Genomic DNA, 25,651 nt, shown 5'->3' with positions numbered 1-25,651 from the left:
GGCTTTTGTTCATTGGAAGATTTTTAATCACAGTTTCAATTTCAGTGCTTGTGATTGGTCTGTTCATATTTTCTATTTCTTCCTGGTTCAGTCTCGGAAGGTTGTGCTTTTCTAAGAATTTGTCCATTTCTTCCAGGTTGTCCATTTTATTGGCATATAGTTGCTTGTAGTAATCTCTTCTGATCCTTTGTATTTCTGCAGTGTCAGTTGTTACTTCTCCTTTTTCATTTCTAATTTTATTGATTTGAGTCTTCTCCCTTTTTATCTTGATGAGTCTGGCTAATGGTTTATCAATTTTGTTTATCTTCTCAAAGAACCAGCTTTTAGTTTTATTGATCTTTGCTATCGTTTCTTTCATTTCTTTTTCATTTAGTTCTGATCTGATCTTTATGATTTCTTTCCTTCTGCTAACCTTGGGGTTTTTTTGTTCTTCTTTCTCTAATTGCTTTAGTTGTAAGGTTAGGTTGTTTATTTGAGATGTTTCTTGTTTCTTGAAGTAGGATTGTATTGCTATAACCTTCCCTCTTAGAACTGCTTTTGCTGCATCCCATAGGTTTTGGGTTGTTGTGTTTTCATTGTCATTTGTTTCTAGGTATTTTTTGATTTCCTCTTTGATTTTTTCAGTGATCTCTTGGTTATTTAGTAGTGTACTGTTTAGCCACCATGTGTTTGTATTTTTTACAGATTTTTTCCTGTAACTGTCATCTAGTCTCATGGCGTTGTGGTCAGAAAAGATACGTGATACAATTTCAATGTTCTTAAATTTACCAAGACTTGATTTGTGTCCCAGGATATGATCTATACTGGAGAATGTTCCATGAGCACTTGAGAAGAAAGTGTAATCTGCTGTTTTTGGATGGAATGTCCTATAAATATCAATTAAGTCCATCTTGTTTAATGTATCATTTAAAGCTTGTGTTTCCTTATTTATTTTCATATTGGATGATCTGTCCATTGGTGAAAGTGGGGTGTTAAAGTCCCCTACTATGATTGTGTTACTGTCGATTTCCTCTTTTATGGCTGTTAGCATTTACCTTATGTATTGAGGTACTCCTACGTTGGGTGCATAAATATTTACAATTGTTATATCTTCTTCTTGGATTGATCCCTTGATCATTATGTGGTGTCCTTCTTTGCCTCTTGTAATAGTCTTTATTTTAAAGTCTATTTTGTCTGATATGAGAATTGCTACTCCAGCTTTCTTTTCATTTACTTTTGCATGGAATATATTTTTCCACCCCCTCACTTTCAGTTTGTATGTGTCCCTAGGTCTGAACTGGGTCTCTTGTAGACAGCATATATACAGGTCTTGTTTTTGTATCCATTCAGCCAGTCTATGTCTTTTGGTTGGAGCATTTAATCCATTTACATTTAAGGTAATTATCGATATGTATGTTCCTATTACCATTTTCTTAATTGTTTTGGGTTTGTTATTGTAAGTCTTTTCCTTCTCTTGTGTTTCCTGTCTAGAGAAGTTCCTTTAGCATTTGTTTTAAAGCTGGTTTAGTGGTGCTGAATTCTCTTAGCTTTTGCTTATCTGTAAAGGTTTTAGTTTCTCCATCGAATCTGAATGAGATCCTTACTGGGTAGAGTAATCTTGGTTGTAGGTTTTTCCCTTTCATCACTTTACATATGTCCTGCCACTCCCTTCTGGCTTGCAGAGTTTCTGCTGAAAGATCAGCTGTTAACCTTATGGGGATTCCCTTGTATGTTTTTTTTGTTTTGTTTTGTTTTGTTTTTTATAAATTTATTTATTTATTTATTTATTTATTTTTGGCTGTGTTGGGTCTTCGTTTCTGTGCGAGGGCTTTCTCTAGTTGTGGCAAGCGGGGGCCACTCTTCATCGCGATGCGCGGGCCTCTCACTATCGCGGCCTCTCGTTGCGGAGCACAGGCTCCAGACGCGCAGGCTCAGTAGTTGTGGCTCATGGGCCTAGTTGCTCCGCGGCATGTGGGATTTTCCCAGACCAGGGCTCGAACCCGTGTCCCCTGCACCGGCAGGCAGATTCTCAACCACTGCGCCACCAGGGAAGCCCCCCTTGTATGTTAATTGTTGCTTTTCCCTTGCTGCTTTTAATATTTTTTCTTAGTATTTAATTTTTGATAGTTTGATTCATATGTTTTTCTGCATGTTTCTCCTTGGATCAATCCTGTATGGGACTCTCTGTGCCTCCTGGACTTTTTTGACTATTTCTTTTCCCATATTAGGGAAGTTTTCAACTATAATCTTTTCAAATGTTTTCTCAGTCCCTTTCTCTCTTTTCCTTCTGGGACCCCTATAATTCGAATGTTGGTATGCTTCATGTTGTCCTTGAGGTCTCTGAGATTGTCCTCAATTCTTTTCATTCTTTTTTCTGTATTCTGCTCTGCGGTAGTTACTTCCACTATTTTATCTTCCAGGTCACTTATCCGTTCTTCTGCCTCAGTTATTCTGCTATTGATTCCTTCTAGAGAATATTAATTCATTTATTGTGTTGTTCATCATTGTTTGTTTGCTCTTTAGTTCTTCTAGGTCCTTTTTAAATGTTTCTTGCATTTTCTCCATTCTATTTCCAAGACTTTGGATCATCTTTTCTACCATTATTCCTAATTCTTTTTCAGGTAGACTGTCTATTTCCTCTTCATTTGTTTGGTCTGGTGGGTTTTTACCTTGCTCCTTCACCTGCTGTTTATTTCTGTCTTCTCATTTGGTTAACTTACTGTGTTTGGGGTCTCCGTTTTGCGGGCCACAGGTTCATAGTTCCTGTTGTTTTTGGTATCTGCTCCCAGTGGCTAAGGTTGGTTCAGTGGGTTTTGTAGGCTTCCTGTTGGAGGGGAATGGTGCCTGTGTTCTGGTGGATGAGGCCGGATCTTGTCTTTCTGGTGGGCAGGACCACGTCTTGTGGTGTGTTTTGGATGTCTGTGAACTTATTATGATTTTAGGCAGCCTTTCTGCTAATGAGTGAGGTTGTGTTCATGTCTTGCTAGTTGTTTGGCATGGGGTGTCCAGCACTGTAGCTTGCTGGTTGCTGAGTGGAGCTGGGTCTTAGCATTGAGACGGAGATCTGTGGGAGAGCTTTTGCTGTTTGGTATTATGTGGGGCCCGGCGGTCTCTGGCGGACCAGTGTCCTGAACTTGGCTCTCCCACCTCAGAGGCTCAGGCTTGACTCCCCACCAGAGCATCAAGACCCTGTCAGCCACATGGCTCAGAAGTAAAGGGAGAAAAGAAAAGAAAGAAAGAAAGAAAGAAATAATAAAATAAAGTTATTAAAATAGAAAAAAATATTAAAAATAGAAAAGTAATAAAAAAAAGAAAGAGAGAAAGAAAGAAGAGAGCAAACAAAACAAAAAACAAATCCTCCAATGATAACAAGCGCTAAAGACTATACTAAAAAAAAAAAAGCAAAAACAAAAAAACGGACAGTCAGAACCCTAGGACAAATGGCAAAAGCAAAGCTATACAGAGAAAATCACACAAAGCATACACATACACACTCATAAAAAGAGAAAAAGGAAAAATATATATATATATATAAAATAAAAAAAGGAAGAGAGCAACCAAATCAGTAAACAAATCTACCAGTGATTATAAGCTTTAAATACTAAACTAAGATAAACATAATACCAGAATCAAATTAGATGCAGAAAGCAAGCCTCATGTCCACAGTTGCTCCCAAAGTCCACCTCCTCAGTTTGGGGATGATTCGTCATCTATTCAGGTATTCCACAGATGCAGGGTACATCAAGTTGATTGTGGAGATTTAATCTGCTGCTCCTGAGGCTGCTGGGAGAGATTTCCCTTTCTCTTCTTTGTTCGCACAGCTCCCGGGGTTCAGCTTTGGATTTGGACCCACCTCTGCGTGTAGGTCGCCTGAGGGCATCTGTTCCCTGCCCAGACAGGACGGGGTTAAAGGAGCAGCTGATTCGGTGGCTCTGGCTCCCTCAGGCTGCGGGGAGGGAGGGGTACAGAGTGCGGGCGAGCCTGTGGCGGCAGAGGCCGGCGTGACATTGCAACAGCCTGAGGTGCACCGTGTGTCCCCCTGGGGAAGTTGTCCCTGTATCACAGGACCCTGGCAGTGGCAGGCTGCACAGACTCCGGGGTGGGGAGGTGTGGATAGTGACCTGTGCTTGCACACAGGCTTCTTGGTGGCTGCAGCAGCAGCCTTAGCGTTTCATGCCTGTCTCTGGTGTCCACGCTGATAGCCGCGCCTCACGCCCGTCTCTGGAGCTCATTTCAGCGGTGTTCTGAATCCCCTCTCCTCACGCGCCCTGAAACAATGGTCTCTTGCCTCTTCGGCAGCTGCAGACTTTTTCCTGGACTCCCTCCTGGCTAGCTGTGGTGCACTAACCCCTTCAGGCTGTGTTCACGCCGTCAACCCCAGTCCTCTCCCTGGGATCTGACCGAAGCCCGAGCCTCAGCTCCCAGCCCCCGCCCGCTCCGGCAGGTGATCAGACAAGCCTCTTGGGCTGGTGAGTGCTGGTCAGTGCCGATCCTCCGTGCGGGAATCTCTCCGCTTTGCCCTCCGCACCCCTGTGGCTGCGCTCTCCTCCGTGGCTCCGAAGCTTCCCCCCTCTGCCACCCACAGTCTCCGCCCACGAAGGGGCTTCCTAGTGTGTGGAAACCTTACCTCCTTCACAGCTCCCTCCCAGTGGTGCAGGTCCCGTCCCTATTCTTTTGTCTCTGTTTTTCCTTTTTTCTTTTGCCCTACCCAGGTACGTGGGGAGTTTCTTGCCTTCGGGGAAGTCTCCAGTGTTCAGTAGGTGTTCTATAGGAGTTGTTCCACCTGTAGATGTAGTTTTGATGTATTTGTGGGGAGGAAGGTCATCTCCACATCTTACTCCTCTGCCATCTTGAAGGCGCCCCCTCTGATAACTTACTATTTTTGAAAAATTACTCCAATGCACTTCCCTCCCTATATTGTAGAATTTTATCCTGTTTTGTTGAAGAGCAGTTGGAAGGTAAATTTTTTCTGGGAGTCACTCCTCCCATTATGTAAAAGCATATATTTAAATATCTTTTTGGAACAGGTCTAAAAGATAAAAAGATTGTTGAAAATCATGGTTTCTCATAAAAACTGAGTGCATGATCCACAAAGTGGTTAAAACAAGTTCTTTTTTTACCATGTAAGAGCTTGTGGCCATGAATGGAAAGGATTGAAAATTTTAGCATTGATAAATTTCCAAAAAGCAAGTAAAGGAAATGAAACCATCTAGACCATCTAAAGGTGGGTTATAAAGCAAGTTTAAATATTCAGAGTGATTTGTGGTTGAAACCCCTCTACTTTTTGGAACCCATCCCTGCCATCAGGATGTTCATGCTCTGGAGAGGAAGGCCTCATTCCAGAGGGGTTTCTCCAATAGAGGAGCAGCTTTACAGGCTTTCTTTTTAAATGTTATTTTTATTTTTATCAAAGCAGTATATGTGTGTGGAAAAAAGGTCAAAAAAGCCCCTTCAGTTTATAAAGAAAGATAGAAGCCTTCTGCTCCATCTCTCCTCAACCTCCCCTGTTCTTCAAAAGCAATTATTTTCAACTCTTCCAAGTTTTAAGTCACTGACCTGCTACTGTGGAAGGGTTTAGCACAGTTATGCCATCAGCAGCACACTCATTCTTGTGTAAGCACAAATACACACGTACTTCCCTTCTCCATCTCTCCCATCTCCAACCAATTATTGGTGATATCAATATTCCATATTTACATTACTATGACTGAATATTACAGCTGAACAGTAAAAAGAAATCATAATTTTATCCTTTCTTCTAGTTGAATTATGGTTTGTCTGTAGAATTCTAGATTGGAACCAATTTTTCTTCAGAGTTTTGAAGACATTATTCCATTTAATTTTCTCGTTTCCTTTGTTGATGTTAAGAAGTCTAATGCCATTCTGTTTCCTGAGTCTTTGTAGGTAACCTAAGTTGCCTCTCTAAAAGCCTTTAGGGTATTCTCTTTACCTTTATAGGTCTGAAATTTTACAATAATGTGGCAACATGTGGGTCTCCTTTTCATTCATTGGGCTGTGCTCTGATTGGGCCCATTTGGCCTAAAGTCTCATATCCCTCAGTTCTGGGATATCATCTCTTAATATTTGTTTGATAATTTTTAAAAATTTTTATTGGAGTATAGTTGATTACAATGTTGTGTTAGTTTCAGGTGTACAGCAAAGTGAATCAGTTATACATATAGCCTCTGTTTTTTTTTTTTTCTTTTTAGATTCTTTTCCCATATAGGCCATTACAGAGTACTGAGTAGAGTTCCCTGTGCTATACAGCAGGTTCTTATCAGTTATATATTTTATATATAGTAGTGTGTATATGTCAGTCCCAACTTCCCAATTTATCCCTTTCTGCCCCACCCCCTGCCCCCACCACCATCCCCTGGTAACCATAAGTTTGTTTTCTACATGTGTGACTCTACTTCTGTTTTACAAATAAGTTCATTTATACCTTTTATTTTTTTTAAGATTCCACATATAAGTGGTATCATATGATATTTGTCTTTCTGTGTCTGACTTACTTCACTCAGTATTCACTCAGTAGGACAATCTCTGGGTCCATTCATGTTACTGCAAATGGCATTTTTTTCTTTTTTATGGCTGAGTAATGTTCCATTGTATATATGTGCCACATCTTTATCCATTCCTCTGTTGATGGACATTTAGGTTGATTCCATGACCTGGCTACTGTAAATACTGCTGCAGTGAACATTGGGGAGTATGTATCTTTTTTTTTTTTTTGTATCAAGAACTAGTTTAATGAAAGAGGACTGGAATACTGATGTTACGTTCGTTCCACAAAACCATGGTTTGTCTTCATTTGGAATAGCTAATGTATGTTTTTTTTTTTTTTCACACACACACACACACACACACACACACACACTGTATTTTATTTTTACAAGAGATAAATAGACTGACACCAAGCATTGTAAATGGATGACCACAACAAAAGCAACAATGATTGCAATTACCAAACATGAAACACACTCATACTATGTCATAATATTGACATTCAGTCCAGTAATCCTCCACTGTAACAGCTCCTTTACTTTGCAGTGAAAATTGATTTCTATATTCTTTGCCTCTGAGTCCTTGTGGGATTTTTTTTTTTAATTCAAACAGAAAGTCACAAAAATTATAATCATCCTCATCAGTTCACTCAGTCCCATGTAATTAATTTTTTTTCATCTTTATCTTTTGTTAGCACTTTTATGAGTTCATCAGTTTTTCATTAGAGTTCTGAAAATGCTTATTCATTCAGTTCAGCAGTACAGTTACCAGAAACCGGTACTTGTCAGAGTCTTTTCTATGAATTCCTTGAAGATGAAACCCTTTTATAGGAACATATTTGCAAAAGCATCAGAGTACACCCAGAACTGTCTAAATGACAAAAGACTTAAAAATGACCATGGTTAAAGATTTGATGAAAGTTCATAATAGTGCAATTATGGGGAGTAATTGGGGAGTATGTATCTTTTTGAATTATGGTTTTCTCTGGGTATATGCCTAGGAGTGGGATTGCTGGGTCATAGGGTAGTTCTATTTTTAGTTTTTTAAGGAACCTCCATAATGTTCTCCATAGTGGCTGCACCAATTTACATTCCTACCAATGGTGTAAGAGGGTTCCCTTTTCTCCACACCCTCTCCAGCATTTATTGTTTGGAGATTTTTTGATGATGGCCATTCTGACCGGTGTGAGGTGATACCTCATTGTAGTTTTGATTTGCATTTCTCTAATAATTAGTGATGGTGAACATCTTTTCATGTGCTTTTTGACCATCTTGTTTGATAATTTTTTCCTAATTTTTTTTCTCTCTTTCTGGAACTCCTGTTATTTTGACATATTGATACTTTCTTTTTTCTTTAATTTTGCCTTGTCTGGTAGGTGACTTCAACTTAGTGTGTCGGCCTCTTCTTTTGAACTTTTTATGCTAATATAGCAAGAACAAGCTCTCCTTTATTTTTTTTAAATAAATTTATTTATTCATTTTTGGCTGCATTGGGTCTTTGTTGCTGCGCACGGGCTTTCTTTAGTTGTGGCGAGTGGGGGCTACTCTTCATTGCGGTGTGCTGGCTTCTCTTGTTGCGGAGCATGGGCTCTAGGTGGGTGGGTTTCAGTACTTGCGGCATGCGGGCTCAGTACTTATGGCGCGCAGGCTCAGTAGTTGTGGCTTACGGGCTCTAGAGCGCAGGCTTGGTAGTTGTGGCGCACGGGCTTATTTGCTCCGCGGCATGTGGGATCTTCCCGGACCAGGGCTCGAACCCGTGTCCCCTGCATTGGCAGGCGGATTCTTAACCACTGCGCCACCAGGGAAGTCCCACTCCTTCTTTTTTATGTCCCCTTTTTTTATGGCATCTTGTTCTCTGGGGTTCATAGCTACAGTAGTTGTTCTCTCTCTAAGGATGTTTGTTTTTTTTAAAAATGAACTTCTACTTCTTGCATTGTCTCTTCCTCAAAGTCTTCTTTTCTGGTTTTGTTCTGTCTTTCCATGTTAAGAATTGTTCCCTCTTGACTGTCAGTTCATTCTAAAGAGTAAAGCACTGAGAGGCTCTTAGGAAGCTCTGTGTATGTGGTTGGGATTTGCTCACCAGTGGGCCTCTCTGTAAGTTCGCTCTTTCATTAAAGCCCCCAGTATGTCAGTATCTGAAGTCTTCTTGGGCAGCTGGTCAATTTCCAGAGTAATTTTACAACTTCCTGTCTGCAGAATATAAGTGTTCTTATTTCCAGGCTTACTTGAGACACAAGCAAGGAAAGTGGGCAGGAGTCTGACACTTAGGTTTGCAGACTTTAATTCAATCCACCCTCCCTAGATGTCCCCAGGTCCAGAGCTTCCATGCTTCAGTCTCTGCTGAGAGTAAATCTCTGTCTTCTGAGGGTACAAGAGAGGGACATTCTTCCTATCAGTTCAGTCTAGGGAAGGGGATGGGATGGGAGGGGAAGGAGGAGCGGCGCTAACTGCTCTTGTGGAGACTTTTCAATTAGTCCTCCTGTGTTTCAGCTTTGTCTCCCTCACTGGCATTTTGAAGTTTCTTTCAAGTTTCCAGTGTTCTCAGCATGATTCACCTCAGTTTTTTATTGTGTGCTCCCTGGATGTTTAGGTTTCAGCCTTCTCTGCTAAGTCAGTTATTCTTCCCTTTATTTTTCATTGTCCAGATTGACTTCTCTTGCCTGCAGACTTCTCTCTTGTTACTCTTTTAATGTCATTTTTAGTAGGGTTTCAGGAGAAAGCTAAGATAAAAGTGTGTATCCATTGATGGAGTTCAGGACATGCTACCCCCAAATAAGGCACCGTGGTATGTTGAATATCTTAAGCTGAAGGAGTTAGAGAAAACACCAGAATCAGAGAGGTCACTCCGCCCTCCTCCCTCCCTGGCCCTTCTTTCTTGAAAGCAGGAGATAAATCTCCCATGTGAAAGGTATCCTTCTTGTACCAGGATGAAAGGAGACATTCTTATCACCAGAGACAGGGAATTTAGGGCCGGGAAGACTGTATAAACAGACATTATTACATTTCCTACCCATAGCCCAAACCCCTTTGTTTTGTTAATTCTTCACAAATTTGTTCTTTTGTCTAAAAGGTAGAAAAACTTCCTGCTTTGGTCAGTTTTTCAGATCTTCATTTTCTTGTGAAGACTCCCAGGTACATGTAAAAACTTAATAAAATTTGTGTGCTTTTCTCCTGTTAACCTGTCTTTGTCAGTTTAATTTTCAGACATAGCCAGGGACCCTAAGAGGGTCAAGGAAAACTTTCTCCTTCATTACAGTAACCATTATGTTTAACCAAAACCAGGCTGCTTTCTTATTGTGCAGAGTTCTTAAGTAGGTTTATATGAATAAGACTAAACTGGTTTGGAAAATGATACAACTGGTGGTGGTGGTGATTTTGTGTTTTATGTCTTTCTAGAGACACTATTATGAAATAGTTTTTACCACATTATAAGTAGTTAAAGGCTGGTACTACACCTTTGAACTTAGATTACAAAAAGAGGACTGCCATGTAGTGGAGAATGCTGATTGAGCTCCCTGTAAGAGTGAGACAGGTATGTGGGAGAAAGAACTTACAGTAGAACTTGTTATATGGTAAAAGTCAGCGTTGGAGAAACAGCGTAAGTGTATTTGCTTGTCGGAGAGAGAAGTAGATCCAGAAGTAGGAAGCAAGATGCAGGTGTATCTTCTGAGATTGTTTTTATCTTGGAGAGATGTGTACATTTAATATTGGAGGATTTCTTCCTCCCTCCCGCAAAGCTGCAATTGAATGATTGGTTACACTTCGTGTGTCTTAAAAATAAAGAAACATGTTTCTTTGGAAGTTTTATCTGCGATTCTAGGATTTACCTTATCTTTCTTTATCCAAAATTAACTTGGTCTGCTATAAATTCAGATTAATTCCACAAACATTTACTAAGTACTTGCTCTGGGTGGGGGAGAGGGGAAAGGTAAAGACAGACTAAATTCAGTTCCTGTCTTCCAGGAATTTATAATGTAACTTACAATCAGTAGTTACTATTTGGGGAGCAAAGAGAAAGGTTTATTATGACATGGGAGGGAATTAGGAAAGGCCCTGACATTGAAGTCAGACAAACCTAGATTCAGAAGCTGCCTTTAACATGTATAGCAATTAGTGGGTAACTGAGTAACCACTAGTTACTTGGAGGGTTGTAGTATGATACAAGGCTAGCATGTCAATTTAAGGGGTTTCTAACTTCACTCAGTAGGCAATGGGAATCATCACACATTGTGAGCTAGAAAGATCTGACACTTTAAGGGAGAAAGAAGTCGAGACGAAATTGCAGGGGCATCTATTGAGAGTCTGGCAAGAGATAGTAGAGGCTGCGATATTAACCACTGTGATAGAAGTTGTGCTGCGGGAGCTCAAAAAGGAGTGACAGCCCTGTGGATGGGGAAGGCTGTAAGCACAAGTGAGCCAGGCCTTGAAGGGTGAGTGGGAGTGAAAACACATCAGCTCGGCCGTGAACTTGAATTTTACATTAGTTTTATACCACAACATATCTCAGTGTTGATGTGACCAAAAAATTAAAAAAAAAAACAAAAACAAGCAAGCTACCATTACTTAACCTTTATTTCAACCAAGTAAAAGTTGATTAAACAAAGTGAAATCTTGTTACCTGATACATGGTTCTTTCATGTATAAAATAAAAACTTGTTCTCTGTCTTCAAGTCTAAGGGTTAACATGTCAGGAATTAATTAAGCCCTGTAGTTATATGAGAGTAAAAAACTACATAGTCATGTGAGATATGAAAAGTGGACCTGAAATGAGGACAAGAGAAGGACGTTGCAGAAATGAGGCCATGTAAGCCTTCAGAAGAATGCGTAAGGCAATAAAAAAAGAATTAGCAGATAAAGGTAAAGAAATAATCATTTATATTATCAGGAAAATGATAGAAGAAGGTAAAAGACTCATTTACTGAAAATAAGTGGGGTTAGGGTTAGATAATAGGCTAAATTCCTTACCTCAAAATTGAGAAATGAAGAGGAATGATCAAGTTAAAAAGATGTGCCTCTGTTGTCAGGTTAGAGCATGCTATGAAGGCCTAACCAAGCTGCGACCAGGTTTACATTAACATTTCCCCAGGTGAACAGATAGTGGAGCTCAGCTGCAACACTTTTATACTGATAATTACTTTGGGTTTTATGAATTCTGAATTGAGCTAATTATTCAACTTGACAATATGCTTTGTTTTTAATTCTGACCTGAAAAATATTTTGTTTGTTAGTTTAGAAAAATAGAAAGAAAACAATCAGGGTGTCACAGCAGTCATCTTTACTGAATACAGTGCCATGGAAGAATTTATTAGACTGTAGTTCATTTTATAAAATCAAAATTGAAAGTAAATGAGTTTGTGCTGCTTATCAAAAGTAAAAAATACACTCAAGTTTTTAAGTCATATAACTGTACTCTATGTCTAACAAAGGCTCAAAATCACCTTTAGAAGGTGACTAATGAGGGAGCAAGGTGAGTGCATAATAAATTTTATCACAGCTAATCATCTTTATATTATGCAGTTGGCTGGGGAACAGACCAGGGAATTGGTGGATTCGGAGAAGAGCCAGGAATTAAATCTCAGCTAATGAACCTTATTCGATCTGTGAGAACTGTGATGAGAGGTAAGAAGAAAAACTAGTGGAACACTCTTAATTTTGTGGTTTGATTTAAGTAGCAAAACTTCCAAGTGTGAATGCCATTTTTGTAGTGGGAACTTTTTTTCTATAATATTTAACTTGGCTTTACTGCTTAAAAGTTACTAGTTTCTTTCCTAGCTTGCCTCTTATTTCTATCTAAGCCACTTGATGCAGATGGAATGCTCAGTGATGTTATATTTGTATGCTACCTGTATGTCACCTCTCAGAGTTGAAAGACAATGGTGTTCTTGCCTTTTAGAAATTCTTTTGCTTCTAAGTGGAAAAGTCATCTAGAGTCCTGTAAGACTTCCAAGAGAAAAATACAGGTCCCATATCTGCTATTTTTATTAGAAAATATTTTAGAGCAACTCAGGAATTCAAAACCTTTTATTTGAAACCATTAAAATTAGGGTCTCTTTCTATCTCTCTCTCTCTGTTAGCTGCTTTCATCACAGCTTTGGGTAGAATGATAAGTTTGATTCTTAATTTAGTGATGAAGCTAGAGAATCTTCTTTGCGCTGTATTTCTAATGTCAGTTGTCACTGGCAGCCATGTGGGTCTACTTCCGCCTGGGTCCAGTATGCGTCTGTGTTCCCAGAGCTGCACCAGCACTATCCACAGATGACTTTGTATTGATCTTGTACCAGTGTGACCCTTATCCCCAGTCACACAAGCCCACTTTACAATAAGTTTCGGATTTTATGATCCAATGCATTTTTGAATGTTACTTTGTTATAAGGATTTGCAACGTGATTCTGATGACATACTGTATTTCCATCCTTCCTGGATGCTAGTAACTATGTCTTCGTTTTTTTCCTGATTTTTTTAATAATAAAAAACTGTTGTTTTTTTTTTCTTTGCAGTGCCATTGATAATAGTAAACTCAATTGCAATTGTATTACTTTTACTATTTGGGTGAAGATCAATGGGGGAAATGGAGACTCAGGAGAAGAGCTGCCAGCAGAAGTTATTACTTCAGTCTTTATTGGAATATACGTACCTTAGCTGGCTGACCTTGGACTTAACAAAAATGTAAACCTGCCAATAAAACCAGAGTCCCTATTTATCTGATTTTTTTAAATGTTGCACTTATAGTTTTATTGCAAAAAGATCAGATCATCAGAGGCCAGATTGGAATACATTTGATTGCTGACTGCTGATAAAAGTTCATGCTATGGTAAAGATTGTTAAAAGGGTGCAGGATTGTCACTTCTGTGTTTTTAGAGGTTTCTTTCTTTGACTTCTCAGGGATGAATTTTTTTTTCAAAGTTCCTTGTGACTTATCTATGATGTGAGAATGATTATTCTCCTAGATAAAATTTAAAGGATTTTTAAAATATAAAATGTTAGATAGGAAATTTGGATTATTTTATTTTGAACTCTTTGGTTAAATATTTTATCTGTATACTGTCTCAGCTATGAAAAATTCAAATTCATGGTAACTATTGAAGAGCAATACTCTGATTTCTGGGAGAATTCTAATTTTGTAGGTCGGTTAGTCACATGATGATTGTGTTTTTAAGTCTTAAGTTCTTTTCATGCGTTTGTTATTTTATTAATTGGCCTGAGTGATGAGACCAGGTCAGTATCTACATATTTCCATAGGTAAAAAAAAATCCGTATAGAAAAGTCTATGCCCTTTTTAACAATGATGACTTATTTTTTAAAATCAGCATAAATAGCAGCCTGCAGGAGCAATCCTAAACAATCACCATTAAACCATACTACGTAAGAAGACTTTGTTGTGAAGCATTTACCTCCCCAAATTATCACATTTCCATTTCTTGGAGTAGCACATTAAGGGGTGTGATTTGTAATTCTTCATTCTGTCAGTCAGTAGAGCATTCATGGTGGATAAATTGTCTTTTGTTTTTTTATGTCTTAGACCATCCCATATTTGCTTATCCCATAATACTGTTTTATGCAGAAAGATTAAAACAATGTAAATGGTTTTTCTAGGAAGTATTAGTTATAATATTTTAAAGGGGGTGGAATGGAATCTTTGTCTGTAGGAGAACTTTATTTGTAAATAAAGTTCAATTTCCAAGTCAAACACTTGTTTTTGTACTTCAGTATATAACCTGTCAATCTCATTTTGTGTGCAACACTTTTATATGTTCTTTACTGTAAAATCATTGAGCACAAATTTAATGAAAGTAAACATTCACATTCCTTTTTTTTTTTCTTCAATGAATTAACAGAATTGCTGCCATAATCAGGAAGACTCGTGAGCAATTTTGATTCTATGACTTAAGTTACTTCTAAAACTTCGGAGCAGGTATTGGATGCCTATTGGCCATGCCTGAGCTGGAGATGGAAGAGCGGAAGATTTCTGAGCAGGGGGACCTTGCAGCTGAACCAAAGAAATGTACCAGGGATCCTAAGTTGATTACTTGGCTCATGGGAGTAACTAACGTATTTGGCACTTAAAGGCCATGTTCTTTTGGCCTTAGAAGGATCTGACGTACAAGTTCAAGTTTAAGCTGCTGAACAGATTCAAAAGTAGCAGTTAATTGAGGGCACTCCTGTTTCTCCACAGGCAGTGAGCCATATAGAATTTTAAAAAGAAAGAAAAGAGAGACCTTGGCCTGATACCATTTTCATTAAGACCTTACAACACACCTTTATATTCATTAATTGTCAGAATACTGTCCAAGTTCACACTCCAATGGAGAGCAGTCATAGCAGGGCAGGATCAGAGTTTTCTGTAGCAAAGTGGTTCTGAGGAAAGTGCAGCATAGACATCAAAATATTTCATCTCTAAAGGACTCTTACACAGTTCTAGCTTTACTGTGCCTGAAGACAGGTCTGTAAGCTTTCACAGGTTAACCCTGGTTTATCCAGAGAAGTTGCAATTCAGTAATGATAGCATCTTGTTTTAGTAGACAGTAACTTAAGTGCCTGCCTGCCTGCCAACATCTTCCCCCTTAGCCATTATCAGGATTAACAATTTGTGATTATTCTGGACTCCAAATATCTGTGGTGTTAATGGTCCTGTGTATTCTGACCCTGTGTCTATATGCCTGTGACCTGTGGTGAAGGCTCTTGGCTGTAGTGTGTACATACTCAAATTCATACCCTAGTCCTTAATCAATTACAGTGGTTTTCAAACTTTGATTGTTAACAGCAGAACTGGATTTTCAAAAGAATAATCACATAGAAATGTAATCGTCCGATATCTAAAACAGATGGGAGCAGGACCATATATCAGTTGAAGTGGGAATGGGACCCATAGGCCCACTGTTCAGCCTCCACCTCACTCTTAACAAGCTTCCTAAGGTACTTCCACGAAACCCTAAGCTTTCAAAAACATGGTTATGAAGTATCTTTTTTAAAAAAAATCCTTGCTTTAGGTAGAGTAGGCATGGTGATCTGTGCTCTATAGATATTTGCAATCACTTGTGTGTATATGTGTGTGTACTCGTGAAATGACCTGAGACAAAGCAATACATCTGAGTAAAATAGGAGGCAGGATATTGCTAGTATGCTAGCCAGAACCTTTTATCATATGACTTAAATAAACTTCTTAAGACCTCAGTTGTTTTTGGTTCCTTCCTCTGTAAAATTGGTCAATAACTGTTTTAGAATAGAAGTCTGCTCCAGATTATACATATATATATATATATATATAATTTCCAGGTCACTGACCTTTGATCCTAGGTCAAAGAGATGTTCTTCTGAAGTAAAATGTTTTTGGTGAAATAAATTACTTTCTTACTGACTTACAGCTTCAAAGTTATTACCAATAATAAAATTTTGATACCAACCAAAATGGAAATCTTTTTTGCTAAAATTTTCCTTGGCCCCTGATTGGCCATTAGATATCAGATATAGTGAAAACATCTGTGCAAGGACCTGGGACACATAGTGGGCAGTGTCCACCGATACTAATGATCAAGGTAAGTTATGGAATTCTACTCTTTTTGTTTTAGTTCTGATACTGTTTTCTTTACATCTCCGCTCCTCCTCTGTGTTCTTTATCCCATCTTTTTCTTTCTCACGTTCTCCTTTTGAGGTCCCATCCCATCTTTACTCGTCTTGCCCTTTGGCAGGCAAAGCCATTTGAGTCTTTTGGTAAGGAGGAAGCCATTAGTCATGTTCCATTATTCCACATCACACTGAATGACATCATACTACCCAATTGCCCAAACCTGGAACCTAATAATTATCTTGATGCCTTCCTCTCCCTTACCCTTAATCTAATTTACCAACAGTTTCTCTTACCTCCTAAAGATTTCTTAAATTTGTTTTGTTTGCTTTGTTTCCACACTTTTTAGTTTAAGCATCTCTCTGTGGCCCTGCAATAGATTCTTATCTGGTCTCACACACATTTTGGCACCTCTCCCATCTGTTCTCCATATTGCAGCCAGAGTAAGCATTTAGAAAAATGCATGTCTTAATATTACCCACCTTCGGTGGTGTTTTAATCTGGTCAAAGACAGCTCCTAATTCTGAAGGGGAAACTAGGATCAGTTTCCATTTCCTTCAACCAAGTAGGCCCTCAAACAGAAAACTTAGACTTAGTAAATATAAGACTAAAACAACCTCCAGACCCAGTGAGGAGGAAAAGCAAAGGGTCCCTAGTCCAGGGAACAGAAAGTGTTATAGCTTACAACATGGCTGACTGCAGCAGTGGGCAGAGGGGACGTTGGTGTTCTAGCAGTAAATGAGTCCCCAGTCAAGGTCAGATCAGCAGTTTTGTCAAGGGGTTCCATAGGTGTAAACTAGAGCCTGTATTCTATTATGTCAGACTGCTCCTGAAGGCTTTTCATTTAGTAATTTTCATATAGAGTGCATAGGATGACCGACTCTGCACTCAAGGGGTTTAATTTATTTGGATCAAAGGGAGACAAGTGGAGACTCCCAGCATGTGTGTGGGAAGGGAGCAGTGAGGGAGGTGGTTCTATGTATCCCAAGATATTGCTCCCCTAGGGATAATCAGCAAGACCTGTGGTAGCTGTCCCTCAGAGAGGCAGGGTAGGAAACTTGACAGCGTAAAGTTTTGTAATAGCTGATGCAAGAAAAGAGGGACATTGCTGCCAGTGGTAGTGGTTAATAAAAGACAGCAATAAGTGCCAGATGCTATTCAAGTAGTAAACCGGGAAATGACTTCAGAGATTGGGTGTTTCAAGGGAAGTATCAAGGAGATGACTTCTGAGATAGCCCTCGAGAATGGGTGAGAAGTGTAAGGGAGAACAAACCTGACTCCATATTGGATCTGTTCCTTTAATCTTTTATCTGTGTGCTCTGTTGTCTGTTCTTAGTTACGGTGACTCTGCACCTTTGTGAGGGAATGTTGCCCATAGCCTGAAATACAGCCCATTCTCAAGGCTCTGCTTCCCAGGCTTGCCCTTTAAAGCAGGGGTCCTGGTCCTCGGCCTTTCAGGGAGCAGGCTGCACAGCGGGAGGTGAGCGGCGGGCGAGCGAGCGAAGCTTCATCTGCCACTCCCCATCACGTGCACTACCGCCTGAACCAGTCCTCCGCCACCCTGTCGGTGGAAAAACTGTCTTCCACGAAACCGGGTCCCTGGTGCCAAAAAGGTTGGGGACCGCTGCTTTAAAGGTGTCATACTTTTCATTCCTGTAGAGATAAAAAGTTGCAGAACAGAGGATACATCTGTTTTCTTGGCGGTTGACAGGAATATGGTGACCTGACTTAAGTGGACAGCTGAACAAAGGATTATCACATCCCCTCTGGGGTCTGGCTGGCACCAAAAAGTCTGCAACAACCAGCCACACCCCCTCTCCTTTCAGTGTAAAATAAGCCTTGAATTCCAACTCAGACGGGTCTTTGGGACACCAGTCCGCCACCTTCTCAGTCTGCTGGCTTTCCAAATAAAGTCACCGTTCCTTGCCCCAACACCTCTTTTTGCCCTGTTGTGAGGACTGGAAAACAAGTGGTGGAGTGAGCAAGGGTGGCGGCAAAGAAAGGTAATAATACTTGGTCTGACAACACTGCAGTGGAATGAGAAACTGCTACTGAGCAAAGGCAGAAGTTTTTGTTTTTCCTGCTGCATCCAGGCCCAGTAGGCCCCGCCCTTGAGGGAGCAGGTCTCGATAATAACTTATCGCTCTGTTACACGGTGAGGAAGGAGCAGTATTAGACCGGATAGTTGGTCTTCAAAACCGGAAAGTAGCCCTGGACGGATGGGGCGGGGACATGTGTGGAGAGGCGGGACTTCCGGCACGGCCCGTGGCCCGGTTTCCGGCGTCCTCAGGCAGCCGGTCTGGTGCTTTTTTCTCCGGCAAAGACACTGCGGAGCGGAGCTTCTGTGCTGACTTCTCTGCTAGCGGGGCGTTTGCCGTTGCTGAGGACGGCGTGCGGAGCCCGGTGGGGAGCCGCACTGGGACAGGCGAGCGCCCGCCTGTCTGGAGGTTGCATTTCTTTGTGAGCTGGCTGGGGACATACCGGTTGGGTTTCTAGGCCACCACCCTCCTGGGGCCCGGACCAACCGGGCGCTCTCTCCGTGAGGATTGCCCACCCCTCGCGGCCGTTGGCGCGGCGCCACTACGCGTGCGCGGCGCGGGGCGAGCCGCGTTTCCGCCAGGTCTCGCGTGCGCGGGGCGGATGGTGATTCTGGGGTGTTAGTCCTTGCCGCGAACGTGCCCCTGAACTGTATTTCGAAGCCGGCGTCCCTTCGGGTCAGTCTGGCGTTTGCCAGGTGCTGGAACTTGCGATGAGGGAGGGTGCGTGACCAGTCTTGAGGCCCCCTTCCCACCCGGGAGAAGGGATCGCAATTGAGTTAGTGCTGAAAGAGCCTTGTTCGTGGAATCCTTCGAGTTATAGAGGCCGGGATTCATGAGTTTAGCTAATAAAAACTCTTTATTGACCGATCAGTAGTACAGGGAGAAAGGCAACAGCTCTTTGACTCACAGGGCTCCACGGATGGAACAGAGTGAGGAGTGTACTAATGGAGCACGCTGGGGGGCCCTGGCCCGCCCAGCCTTGGGAGAAGAGGAGTTGGACTCAGGAAAGACGGAGGAAGTGATGTTTGTCTGAGACCCAGGGACTGAAGGAATTGGTCAGGGAAAGGGAGGATGTAGGCGACAGGGGTAGTAGAATTCAGGGAGCAAAAATGGTTTCAGACAAAAGTCCAGCGATGAGGGAGGTAATGTACAGGACTGGTGGGCGACTGCAGTGCTGTTGAACTTTGGTGCAGGAGTAGACACAAACGAGTTGGAGAGGTAAACCAGGCCTCTGGACACCAGTGTACATTGTTCATATTTTATCCTGGGCGCAGTGGGGAGTGACTGCATAATAACATTTGTTGAGTGCATGCAGTGTGGTTCCAGACTTTTTCACTGGAAGCATATGGGGAAGAAAAGAGAATTTGTACTCTCCAGGGGGTGGGTATAAATATGTCCAGAGACGTATTCAGAAGAGCCCCAACCTCCCAGGAGAAAATTTATATTGAAATCTTTTTTTAATATTTATGCACATTCTTAATGATAGGCCACAGTATATCCTTATTTTGGTATAAAATGTTTTCTCGTATCCTCAAATTATACTAATGTTTTAGGACTGTATCATATTTATCCTGTGATTTTTGTAGCCCTTGACACAACCATCATGTACCCCCCGCCAACACACACACACCCACCCCCAATACGCATATATGACCTATAACCCAGCCTTTCTATGTGTGGAACACTGTTCACAATATATGTGTTACTTCCTTTAATCTTCCAATCAACCATTAGAGGTGTTATTCTTTCTACTTTAGAAATGAAGGAACTCAGGCTGAGAGGTTAAGAAAATTGCCCACGTGCACACAGCTAGTGAATACAAATCCAGGCATGTACAACTCCTTAGTTCTTGTACTTAACCACTGCACTGTTGCATTTCAAAAAATGGATTTGGAGCTAGAAATAGGGAGAAGAGTCGAAACAGAGAGGACATTTAGGAAGTTGTTGAAATAGGCTAGATGAGAGATGATGATTTCAAAACTAAGATAGTTTTAGTAGCAGTGAAGAGAAGTGAGTGGATTCAGGACTGTACAGGAGGTAGCACTGACATGATTTGATTTGGCCCTTGACTGGTTAGGAAGAAGGCTTGGGAGAGTGGTGGGTACATCTACATTGATGGTGCTGCCATTCGCTCATAAGGATTGCAGGATGAAGAGCAGCTTAGAGGGTAACAAGGACTTGGATTGAGATGCCCCTGGAATATTCAAGGGGAGATGTCCTCTGAAGTATCTTGAGGAGTTCCTTTTGGGATGAGAGAGAATTTACTTTTCTTCTTTGCATTGAATATATACCAATATCAATTGTTTATGCCTTCTAAAGTATATCCCATATAACTTCAAGCCATACGAGATGGTGGGATGTGGACTCAATATAAACAAACATGGACCAGCTTTGAAGCCTTTTCAGTTTTCTGGGGTGATACTAATAGTTTACAGTTACAGTTTATCAAGTACTAACTTGTAGTTCCGGTAACAAGTATTATAAAGATTTAGACAAGAAAAGAGATCATGGCAGAAATGGTAAAGGCCTGTAGTGGGGCTAACTGAAGAAGTATATTTTGAGGTTTGAGTGGTACACCTCAGTTATGTTCTTATAGGCCTCAGTCACTCTCAGATAAGCTCTATAAGAGCATTTTAGAGTTTAAAAGGTATGTTCTATGGAACTGATGAAAGTGCTTTGGTAACATTAAGTCTATGTGGACCCTTCAATGAAGATTAGAATTATCAGTATTTTTATGACCATTTAGTGGTTCTAGTTGGACAGTTTTTTCTTTTTTTGAACAGTACAATTCTTTTGTTGTTTTTCTAGTCTTGTTTATATTTTATTCTTTAATCACCTTTGGAGTTAACTTTTTTTTTTCTGGCCAGGCCGCACGGCTTTCAGGATCTTAGTTCCCGGACCAGGGGTCGAACCCAGGCCCCAGCAGTGAAAGCACTGAGTCCCAACAACTGGACCGCTAGGGAATTCCGAATGGAGTTAACATTTTTTATTGAATATTAGGTGCCTCTCATAAAAGTTGGGTTTTGAGAGAAGGAATTTTAGGTTCTTCTGTATATAAAAAGAGAATGCTTTGTCTACATTTTGCATAGCCTTACCTTTCGTGGTGCAATGTATTTTAAATTAAAGAATCCTTTGTCACACATCCAGATAGAGTTGCTAGCGACAGTCTAGTCTTTTGAGTAACTGTTTCCCCTCTCAGGCAGGTAATAGTTGATGCTATTGTTGATGTAATCCTCCATTTCAAGGTCATAGTAAAGATCAGAAATAGAATAACATATGAGGACTGTTATAAAAGAAAGGATTTTGCAGTGGAATCTTGATTAACCAGAGCTCTTAATATCTTTTTTTTTTTTTTTTTTGCCTCTGCACTCTCCCCCCATCCCCCGGCAGATTCACTATAAAAGGCAAACAGAACCAGGGATATATTTTAAAATCAAAATACTTGATGAGGGTTATACTGATGTGTAATGATTGGACTAATTTAGTTTTTTATAAAATTAAATATATGACAAATGACTGACTAAAACATAACAAGACTAATTTTTATTGTGAAATATGTCATCTACACAAGAGTATGCGAAACATATGTAAGTTTTAAATAATTATAATAAAAAACACCTGTGCACTCACTGTCTAGGTCAAGAAGACCTTCGAGGCATCCTTGTGCTCCTCCTGGTTTGTATCTCCTCCCCATCGCCTGGAGGAATCACTGTCCTCACTCTTGTGTTAATCATTCCCTTGCTTCTCTTTGCAGTTTTATCACCTATGTGTGCTATAATAGGGAACCATATGGTATGTAGTCTTTTGTGACTTGATTCTTTCACTCTGTAGAAGATTTTGGAGGGTTACCTAGGATGATGTAACTGTAGTTCATTCATTTCCACTGCCTTTCGCATTCTGTGTATGAATATACCACAATTTATTTGTCCATTCTTCTGTTGATAGACATTTGTATTGTTTCCAGTTCTGGCTTTTACAAACAGTGCTGCTTTGGACATTTTTGTTTGTATTTAATGGTAGAGTATGAAAGACTCTCTCAAGGATATAATACCTGGGAGTGGAACTGCTGGGTTATAGAGCATAGTGATTCCAAACCAGTTTCCAAAATGATTGTACTGTTTTATTCTCTCACTAGCAGTATAAGGGAGTTACCTTTTTTTTTTTTTAACATCTTTATTGGAGTATAATTGCTTTACAATGTTGTATTAGTTTCTGCTGTATAACAAAGTGAATCAGCTATACGTATACATGTATCCCCATATCCCCTCCCTCTTGCGTCTCCTTCCCACCCTCCCTATCCCACCACTTTAGGTGGTCACAAAGCAGAGAGCTGATCTCCCTGTGCTATGCGGCTGCTTCTCACTAGCTATCTATTTTACATTTGGTAGTGTATGTATGTCCATGCCACTCTCACACTTCATCCCAGCTTCCCCTTCCTCTTCCCCTTCCCCGTATCCTCAAGTCCATTCTCTACGTCTGTGTCTTTATTCCTGTCCTGCCCCTAGGTTCTTCAGAACCTTTTTTTTTTTTTTTAATTTTTATTTATTTATTTTTGGCTGCATTGGGTCTTTGTTGTTGCATGGGGGCTTTCTCTAGTTGTGGCGAGCGGGGGCTACTCTTCATTGCGGTGCTTGGGCTTCTTATTGCGGTGGCTTCTCGTTGCAGAGCACAGGCTCTAGGTGCGCGGGCTCAGTAGTTGTGGCTTGCGGGCTCCAAAGCACCGGCTCAGTAGCTGTGGTGCATGGGCTTAGTTGCTCTGCGGCATATGGGATCTTCCCGGACCAGGGCTTGAACCCATGTCCCCTGCATTGGCAGGCGGATTCTTAACCACTGCGCCACCAGGGAAGCCCCAGAACCATTTTTTTTTTTTTTTTAGATTCCATATATATGTGTTAGCATATGGTATTTGTTTTTCTTTTTCTGACTTACTTCATTTCACTCTGTATGACAGACTCTAGGTCCATCCACCTCACTACAAATAACTCAATTTCGTTTCTTTTTATGGCTGAGTAATATTCCATTGTGTATATGTGCCACGTCCTCTTTATCGGTTCATCTGTCGGTGGACACTTAGGCTGCTTCCTGGCTATTGTAAATAGAGCTGCAATGAATATTGTGGTACATGACTCTTTTTGAATTATGGTTTTCTCAGGGTATATGCCCAGTAGTGGGATTGCTGGGTCATAGGGTAGTTCTATTTTTAGTTTTTTAAGGAACCTCCATACTGTTCTCCATAGTGGCTGTATCAATTTACATTCCCACCAGCAGTGCAAGAGGATTCCCTTTTCTCCACACCCTCTCCAGCATTTATTGTTTGTAGAATTTTTGATGATGGCCATTCTGACCGGTGTGAGGTGATACCTCATTGTAGTTTTGAGTTACATTTCTCTAATGATTAGTGATGTTGAGCATCCTTTCCTGTGTTTGTTGGCAATCTGTATATCTTCTTTGGAGAAATGTCTATTTAGGTCTTCTGCCCATTTTTGGATTGAGTTGTTTGTTTTTTTGATATTGAGCTGCAGGAGCTGCTTGTATATTTTGGAGATTAATCCTTTGTCAGTTGCTTCATTTGCAAATATTTTCTCCCAAGCAGAGGGTTGTCTTTTCATCTTGTTTATGGTTTCCTTTGCTGTGCAAAAGCTTCTAAGTTTCATTAGGTCCCATTTGTTTATTTTTGTTTTTATTTCCATTTCTCTAGGAGGTGGATCAAAAAGGGTCTTGCTGTGATTTATGTCATAGAGTGTTCTGCCTATGTTTTCCTCTGAGAGTTTGATAGTGTCTGGCCATACATTTAGGTCTTTAATCCATTTTGAGTTTATTTTTGTGTATGGTGTTAGGCAGTGTTCTGATTTCATTCTTTTACATGTAGCTCTCCAGTTTTCCCAGCACCACTTATTCAAGAGGCTAGGGAGTTGCTTTTGAAAACGTTTGATATTTTCTGACTTTTAAATTTTGCCTATCTTTTTTGTTGTAGTGATCTCATTCTGCTTTAAATTTGCATATCCTTGATTACCAGTGAGTTTTGAACATCTTCATTTGTTTATGTGCTCTTTTGTAAAGGATATGTTGATGGTTATTCATTTGTTTCAGATTTGTTCCTTTTTAAAGGATATATTGAGATCCTGTGCCATTTTTCTATTGTGTTGTTTGTCTTTTTCTTAATATTTACAGTTTATATTTCCTGGATTCTGACCCTTTCTCACATGTGTTGCAAATTTGTTTTTCACTCTGTATATTTCTACTCTTTCTCTCTTTACAGTACTTTTGAAATATCTGTCTTTTCCTTTATTCCTTTATCCTTTTTATATCATAAGAAAGCCATTCCTACCCTCAAATTATGAAGATACTCTCCTATCTAAAAGTTTTACAGTTTTGCCTTAAACATATAGTTGTTTAATCTTACTGGGGAAAAAATGTGTATGTGGTATGATATGGGAGTCCAATTCCATTTTTTTCTCCCATGGATGTCAGTTGTTCTAACACCATTTTTCTTTCTTCACTGATCTCAAACACTATCTCTGTCATATATCAAGTTTCCACACACTGGTTGGGGTAGGGGGTCGGGGGGTCCTTTTTTGGGTTCCCTATTCTGTTCCATTGACTTTGTCTCTTTACGTGCTAATACCATAACATCTTAGTTAATCACAAGACCTGATTAATTGTCTGGATATTAGGGAAAGCAAGGCTCCCATTTTCTTTCTCTTCAATCTTGGCTGAAGTGTCTTGGCTATTTGCACTGGTGTGTACGTTTTAGAATCAGCTTATCAAGTTCCACAAAACCCTTTTTGGGATATTGATTGGAATTGCTTTGAATCTGTTGATCATTAAAAGGGAAAACTGATATCTTTGTAGTATTGGGTCCTTTAATAGATCTATCTATATATTTGTCTTCTATGGGTCTTTCATTATAGTTGTATAATTTTGCCATGGAAGTGTTGACTTCTTTTGTTAGACTTTCCTGGTAACTGTATACTACTGTAAGTGATATCTTTTTTTAAATTAGTTTTCTAATTATTTGTTTGTGACATAGCGATTTTTTTATATTAATTGCTGTACTTTTTTACTTTGTTAATCTGTTTTAGATTCTTGAATTTTTTGTATATACAGTCAAATCATCTATGAATAACGATAGTTTTGTGTCTTCTTTCCAATCCTTATACCTTCTTTTTCTTGCCTTACTGCACTAGCTAAGGTATCATTTGCAATGTTAAATAGAAATGGTGAAAGTAACATCCTTGTGTTATTCCCTATCTCAGTGCTTTCAGTATATTACTAAAAAGTGATATCATAGTATAAAGTATAAGTTACACACTGATAAATATCAGTATATTACTGATAAATCTAATGTTGGCTATGTATAGGCTTTTTGTAGATACTCTCTTATCAACTTAAAGAAGTTCCATGGCTCAATATAGTAATGATCTCAGTCTCCCAATATTGCTCTATAGATTCAGTGCAATTCTAGTCAGAATCCCAAAAGGGGGGTTTTGGTGTTTGTTTTGATGGAAAATAACAGGCATCAGCATGGATGAATCTCAGAAATACAATGTTGAGCAGAACATGAAAGT

At 40.0% G+C, this 25,651-nt stretch overlaps 2 protein-coding genes across 5 annotated transcripts in view; both read left to right on the top strand.

The window, feature by feature from the left end:
• The window catches only part of IER3IP1 (immediate early response 3 interacting protein 1), a 29,991-nt gene extending 14,103 nt beyond the window's left edge, over nucleotides 1-15,888 (top strand). Inside the window, exons 2-3 of the mRNA XM_068562241.1 lie at nucleotides 12,000-12,101; nucleotides 12,980-15,888. Coding sequence (XP_068418342.1) covers nucleotides 12,000-12,101; nucleotides 12,980-13,035 — 158 coding nt within the window. The 3' untranslated portion in view covers nucleotides 13,036-15,888. The remainder of the gene's footprint in view (nucleotides 1-11,999; nucleotides 12,102-12,979) is intronic.
• Nucleotides 15,889-18,315: 2,427 nt separating this feature from the next.
• Nucleotides 18,316-25,651, top strand: part of HDHD2 (haloacid dehalogenase like hydrolase domain containing 2) — a 43,254-nt gene continuing 35,918 nt past the window's right edge. The window contains exon 1 of one of the 4 annotated variants that reach the window (XM_068562239.1): nucleotides 18,316-18,447. The gene's annotated coding sequence lies outside the window, so the exon portion shown is untranslated. Of the gene's footprint in view, nucleotides 18,505-18,651; nucleotides 18,759-25,651 lie in introns of those variants that run through there. The other 3 variants (XM_068562236.1, XM_068562238.1, XM_068562240.1) reach the window with 3 other exon arrangements.

This window comes from Eschrichtius robustus, chromosome 14, assembly GCF_028021215.1.
Source record: "Eschrichtius robustus isolate mEscRob2 chromosome 14, mEscRob2.pri, whole genome shotgun sequence".
NCBI classification, from domain to species: Eukaryota; Metazoa; Chordata; class Mammalia; order Artiodactyla; family Eschrichtiidae; genus Eschrichtius; species Eschrichtius robustus.
Note: the sequence above shows the minus strand (reverse complement) of the source record. Positions and strands in the feature narration are given on the sequence as shown.